At 33.7% G+C, this 7219-nt stretch overlaps 1 protein-coding gene across 1 annotated transcript in view; it reads left to right on the top strand.

Annotated features, from left to right (window-relative positions):
* Positions 1 to 3514, top strand: part of LOC106468054 (cytochrome P450 18a1-like) — a 61294-nt gene extending 57780 nt beyond the window's left edge. The window contains exons 7-9 of the mRNA XM_013928451.1: positions 1602 to 1866; positions 2197 to 2369; positions 3315 to 3514. Of these exons, the coding sequence (XP_013783905.1) occupies positions 1602 to 1866; positions 2197 to 2369; positions 3315 to 3514 (638 nt within the window). The remainder of the gene's footprint in view (positions 1 to 1601; positions 1867 to 2196; positions 2370 to 3314) is intronic.
* The last annotated feature ends 3705 nt before the right edge of the window (positions 3515 to 7219 follow it).

Genomic DNA, 7219 nt, shown 5'->3' with positions numbered 1-7219 from the left:
AGATATTTGACCAGGAACCCTTACAAAGTTCGAACATTACAAATCATTAACTTCAGTGGATTCTCGTCGGACATTAGTATTTTTAAAAAAACATTACATAACGTCACGGTGGAAAACTCGGCGTGTGTGGCTGGTAAATAACGAAAGACAAAGCTAGTTAACTCCCTGTTAAGTGAATTGTACCTACATCAATTCGTAATTACCTTGCTCATCGTGAACCCTCGATAAGATATTGAAGAAGTTTCAGACTAGAAGGAAGACTTTATATTGCTTATGAGTTTGTAAAATTTCTGTATATAAATCATTGTTTGTAATGACTATTTTTAATAACTGTTATTGTAACTCGTATTGTTGTGTGTATATTAAAACATATTTGTGTTAAAAAAACTGCGTGTATCAATCTTGTTCGCAAATATCATAAACTGACTATATATCGGCTTTTACTTACCTGCTAAATCCGAAGTACAATTTAACTACTAAATTTAAAGTATCATTTAACTCAATTTCAGACTTTTCGAAATTGTAAAGTAACATTTTGTCAAGTTATATTGATAGCATAAATATAACTAGTGAAACAGTAAATTTTAAATCATTGCATGATACTTAAATAAACGTCTTTTTCTGGACGATTTACATATAAATGGTCAGGAAATGTAGCTATCCAGTTCGACTATATACAGTTCTATATTTATACTAGAATATGTTATGAGTAGGTGTACATTGCTAAATAATACAGACAATATATCAAACACTAAGAGTGTACTAAATCATCTATACAATCAAGATCATTGATCAATATTGTTTTAAAACCTTACCTGCACCTCCAGTGTAACCTTTAACATGTAGACGATGGTAGAAGTCTTCTTTATCTATCCTAAATTACCGATAGAGGAAGAACCGTTTTTACTATGTATTGCGAAATAGACTTTGTCAACTCAGAAGTGACCTTTGTCATTCATGTCAATGCCTGTTGTATGTAGCGTTATGTCTGAATATATACATTCACTGTTTCAAAAACCTTATATTTGCTATTATAATTAGTGTCACACATTTAAGTACAATTCAAATTTCATTTTATTCCAAGCCGATTGACTTTTCTAAGTAACAACAGAAGTATAACAAAAATTGTACACTAACTTATATGAAAACTAAATTAATCCATACATATTTCAGGATATTATGCTATCAGATAAAAATCGTCCTAATTGTAAAATGGACGATATCGATATTTCTTTACGCTCTTAAATGATTACACCTTCAAGAAGTAAAGACTATGTATCGTTGGTAAAAGAGTAGGCCAAGATTTGGTGGGTGCTGATGACTTCCATCTAGTCTTTCAGTGCTAAATTAGAGACGGCTAACGCAGATAGCCCTCGTGTAAAGATTTAATTACATGAAAAGCAAATGATTTTCTGCTTTCTCATAGTTTTCTGAGTATCGATTTTGGAGATATTTACAGTTTTGTTTATTCACTATCAAGAACAATCTTACAATCTAATTTGTTTGAATGGTTCATAAATCTTATACATATTATAAATTTCAGTTTGGATAATCGTACTAACTTGATCAAGTAATTCATTGATATGATTATTTGTATTTAGAAATGCAACTTCTGCAAGTAATGGGCGACATTTTTAGTGCGGGACTGGAAACAGTGACGTCAACACTTGAATGGGCAATTCTATTCCTTGTAAGAAATCCTGATATTCAAAACCGTGTACAAGAAGAATTAGATGTCGTTGTAGGGCGCAACCGTTTACCTAGCTTAGCTGATCAAAGAGATCTTCCATACACAGAAGCTACAATTTTGGAAGTGTTAAGAAGAGCCAACGTTATCGCCCTAGGAAATGCTCATGCCACGCTTGAGTAAGAATCTAAAACTTGACTTCTATTTTCCCTCTTTCATGTGCAAAAATAACTATGATATCATGTTATACATTTTTTTTAACAAATCGAAATCTTATTAATAAGAAACTTAGAAAACTATTAATATACGCTGGAACTGTTTTTGAATATGATATGGTAATAACATTTCATATTTAGTATTTTGTAGCGAAATAGTGATTTAAGAGTTACATATTCTTTTTTTAGATGTCTATAACTACATTTGGTTTTAACGCAAGTTTAGTAACTTGATATTCTATAAACGTCTCTATCTGGTCAAAATAAATAACTTGATTTATTTTTCATATACAGAGATACAGAGCTTGCAGGTTACCATATTCCCAAAGACACTCATGTACTACCCAATCTGTGGGCCATCCATATGGACCCTGAACTCTGGCCCGAACCGGAAGTTTTTAAACCAGAAAGGTTCTTGTTGGACGGGAAAGTATCTAAACCAGACTTTTTTATGCCATTCTCCGTGGGTGAGTTTTATTTATGCTCCGTACATATTTTTCATAATGTAGAACTAATATTCAGTTTGTCGTGACAACACCATGATCTCAGTTTTTTACTACATTTACAGTTCTACAATGTTCTATACTTTAAAGTGTATCACCCGAGTCCGTTTTTTTTTGTCGAGATAACATCAGTATTTACAATTTCTCAATTGTTATTTGATACCAATGAGTTGTTAATGAGAATTATTTTTATCAGAACAACGAAAAAAAATCACTTTTCATGTTTTTTATTTTTGTACTCGACTTTATAGATTTTTTGGACCTCGGTGAAGGTCATTTTGTATACGTTGACCACATAAACAATTTTCTCTTCCAGCGATTTTAACTTTTTTTTCTTTTTTGGTATTTACCTATTGTTCTTATGTTTTGTAGCTTCAGTAAAAGTTACGTTAAAGGTGTAACACTTTTTATACTACCACATTCCGTCAAACTCTCCTCAAAATAAAATTTTTGGGGTACAGTTGTGTCATCAGTTTTTGCCCCCCCCCCCCCGATGGGACTGCAGTAAGTTTTCGAACTTGCAGCGCTAAAATCCGGGGTTCGGTGTGGCTTTGCTGTAAAAAAACACACGCACTTCGAAACTGAGCAACTCATATTTCAAACTAAACTAAAACTCTTTCATTATGTGTCTATCACTTTTAGTCAAAATTACTAAAACATTAAATTAAACATTTCCTTTTTCGCGAATTAGTTTGGAAATAAATGTATTCATTTAGTCAAATACCTGACGTTAGAACATGTCTAAAACATACAGTCTGTTTTCCACAAAATGAACTTTACATTATGGAAAAATAGACAAAACATATGTTATTTTTGAAAAGTAGATGAACACAAAGTTTTTGAACTTTAAGAATTAAATTAAAAATAAAACACATGACTTAATTAATGTGACGAACACTCTATTTCTAGGTAGGAGGATATGCCTTGGAGACGTTCTCACAAAGATGGAATTATTTCTGTTTTTAACTGGACTTTTGCATCAGTTCAACTTGAGAGTTCCCGAGGGGGAGGAGCTTCCCAGCACGGAAGGCGTGGTAGCCGTGTCGTTGACGCCTAAACCTTTCCAAGTTCGTGCTTTACAACGAAACAAAACCTTGTTAACAGTGTGAATTCATGCGATGGTGACTGTACTTCATATAAAACTTTACAATCACATTCATCATGTTGCGCGAGTCCGAAACTATTACATTACGAAGCTTGCTCTTAGTGGCTGTTAGGTAACTCGTAGCATGTTACGTCACTGTCTGGACGCACGCTGTCTCTCGTACCGTGCACCCCTGTAGAAACTCTTGAGATGAAATCACGAAATCTGTTTGTCTTTGCTAACAAAAATATAACACAGTGACGGATGTTCGTAGACGTGTATAATGGCTATTTCTTCTGATCGTGATGTAGTCCCCCGCTGGGTAAGTCTACAGATTTACAATGCTAAACTCAGAGGTTCGATTACCCTCGGTGGACACAGCAGATAGCCATATGTGTCTTTGTTAATAAAAAAAACAACCCTAATCGTGATAAAAACACTAACATTAGTTCTCATAGATTTTCTGTGAAAAATGAACAATAGCTTAAAACTTGAGTTCATAGATGCAAAAAAAGCAAACAAATTTGATTTTCTTCAATAAAAACAGTCGTGTCTTCGGACCACTTTAGTTGCTATGGTTCTGAGAGAAGCTTAAAAACTCAACTACTTAGTTGTAAAAACAAACCTAGATTAAAGCCACGGGTCATTCCTTCTCTCCGATTACTGCCGTCATCGAGAACAAGAAATGCAAATGATGATGAAATGTTATCGAGTGGCCGTTTGGCTAGAATGTAAAAATGACAAAAAACAAGCTGATAAATAATATCAACGGGTTCTCAAAATGGAACCGACATTAAAATACACGATCAAAGTTGTTCTTCGGATTCAAATCACAACAATTTAGACCTGGAAGCTACCACTGAAAATCAAAGAAAGGTGATAAGTATAAAATACAAGAAAATAGTTGCTTTAAAAGTACAAATATCTCTGTTGCAGAAAGAAAGAAGAATGGATCGAACTCTAAATGCAGTAGCCAAGGTACCAAAGTATTAAGTATCCAGTGAAGAAAGATGCGGAAACTGAGGTAAAAAAAGCCAACATCGTCCAGTTATCTAATACTTCCGTTTGATTAGTTATCTAAAACTAAGTAGTTTCATATGATATCACTCCGCAAATCAAAATAAAATCCTAGGCATGATGTCTCAAAATTCACGGTTTAAATTTTACAATATGAGGTGCATGAAGTCGATGGTTCTTTTGCGAAATTATTGTTTCAGCAATCTTTGTGACTGCACGTATTTGAAAACCATATAATATTTTCTAAAGTTTAAATATATGTTCGTGACCACCAACCTCTTCTTTCTTATTTAGAAAGTTTTTCTAGCGTGTGTGATTTACTTGGATCTTCTGACCAGCATAATGATCGGCAAAACTGAGATTATGTTACATTATATGTTGATTTTTGTTCGTGAAAACATTGTACTTAATCATGATATAGTGTTTTACTATTCAAAAATTGCCGCCATGAGCATTGGTCCATCGTTATACTTCATCCATGCAAGGTAGCCAGACAGTGACGTCATTTTCCATCAGCTTATCACAGCGAAAATACAGATTGAGTTAGCCTTGTAATATAATAGTATTGGCGGAAGTCAGTAGCATGCACTGAATAAAAGGAAATGCTACGTCATTTCTGCTATCAAGTCACTTTAGTAACAATTGTTTGTACAAACGGTATTGCCACGTGCATCAAATATAATGCATCATCAGTTTACATAACAAGTGACTTGTAAGAGTGAGCAGACAATACTTTTAAATTTTGTCCCTACTTTGAAAACGTTATCAGGAAAGCAACACTATTAGGAATAATGAACCTAGAAATGTGTTTATGAATGTTAATGATCCAGTTCGACATATTCTGATAATACAAAAGTTGTTACATTTAATAATATTTAATCCTAAATTCGTTCAATCTCGGATCATCTTCACTAAGTCGTTTATAAATCAATGTAATATTACAGACGGGAGATAATGAAGTATTGTGCCTGAAATAACGTTCAATTCGTTTCAATTTAACAAAAATCTAGTAATCTACAAACAAAGCTATTTTATTCCAAGACATAAATGCTGACTTATTAATCAATTTTATGACAATAAAAAATTGTTTCACTCTATTTTGTAGGAATTGACAAGACTTCTATATTAACAAATCGAACAAAGCACAAACTGTATGCACTACCTGTCTATAGTCCAATATAATAGTGATCTAAAAACATCGTTGTGTTTTTCATGATTTAGTTAGTTAAAGCAGTTTGTGATCAGTGTATCCATTATAAGTTTATGTGTTTGTTACTTTTTTCAAAAACTGTGCTATCATAAATGATATTTTGGTTTATGTTTGGACCTATTCTTGTCTAATACACGTTGTCTAAGATAGCCCTACAAAGAAAAGAGTCAAGTTATAAAAAAGGTTAACCATACCAAATTTAGTAACAAAAAGTTATGTTATATAAATGAAGGGTTTGGAATAGGTTGCCAACCTACTATTTATACCTCCCCCCTCGTCCATTTATAAAATAAAACCCGTTTCGTGCACATCAGATATTACTTACATGAAATACTTTGGTTGTATCTTGTTGCTGGCTGTTCAATGAGTCATTTCTTACTCAATCTTTGTTAACACCATTATCATATACTGATTAGTATTTCCTACCAAATTAGTTAAGGAAAAAAATTAATATTTCGTTTGATATACCGCATCCTTGCTTTGGATACTACATTTTCATTTAATTCAAAAATATCGGAAACATATCTAATTAATTAATAATTTATTCAGGATAGGTAAAGGTTTCCAGAGTTCAACTGTAGTGCATTAGACCAATATTCATTTGCATGAAGAATTTTTATAAATCACTCTTGATAAGTATTTCATTATTAGAGCTCAAACAATTACAATACTTTTTTTCCCTAATTAATAGGCTTAAAAATTGTGATAAAAATTACATTAACTGCTGATGGGATTTTTTCCACGTTTCTCTTAATTTGTCTCTTGTGGATTCAGAATGAGAGGACTGTAAAAATACCATTCAACTCTGTCTTTTATTTCCCACAAGTCACTGGCCAAAAGGCTTTACGTTCAATACCAGAACTCGCCAGTCGGTCTAAACGATGAGACACCAACCAAACACTGAGACAGTCATGGCTGGACATGTATTAAACATCTGGCGAAGCAGGAATCTGTGAAGAACAGTCGAGACTTGGGCATTCACCATCTTGCACAAGGCTGGTGGAGCATTCAAACTTCCAACAAGCAGCACAAGAATGGAGCTGGAAGTCATAAAGCAAGCTCTCATATGGATTACTGGAAGCAATATATTACAAATGAACATTCCCTGGAATAAAATATTTGCGACAGGCTCCCAGCCAGAACTGCGTAAAATGTAGAGTGATTGTTACCAGACGGATGGCAGAAAGCAAAGCAATTGTATGTACCAGGTCATGCAGGGGTAAAGCTGAACAAGGAAAGTGACAAGCCAGAAAAAAAGCTCCTCTGTTAAATCTGGCACAACTCTACTGCCACGATGTCGATCTCTTCTACACTAGTCATCATCAACATTCAGAGTGAAAGAAATAGTTGTAAACAAAGTACCATATATTCTAGCTAGGAGAAGCAGCGTAACAGCAGGCCTCCACATGAGGGGGTAGCACCAGATAGCACAGGTCATTGGGCTGTCACCTAGAAATCAACTAAACTCCACAACGACTAAATACACAATCTTATGTGAAAATT

This window comes from Limulus polyphemus, unplaced genomic scaffold, assembly GCF_000517525.1.
Source record: "Limulus polyphemus unplaced genomic scaffold, Limulus_polyphemus-2.1.2 Scaffold2850, whole genome shotgun sequence".
Lineage (NCBI taxonomy): Eukaryota > Metazoa > Arthropoda > Merostomata > Xiphosura > Limulidae > Limulus > Limulus polyphemus.
Note: the sequence above shows the minus strand (reverse complement) of the source record. Positions and strands in the feature narration are given on the sequence as shown.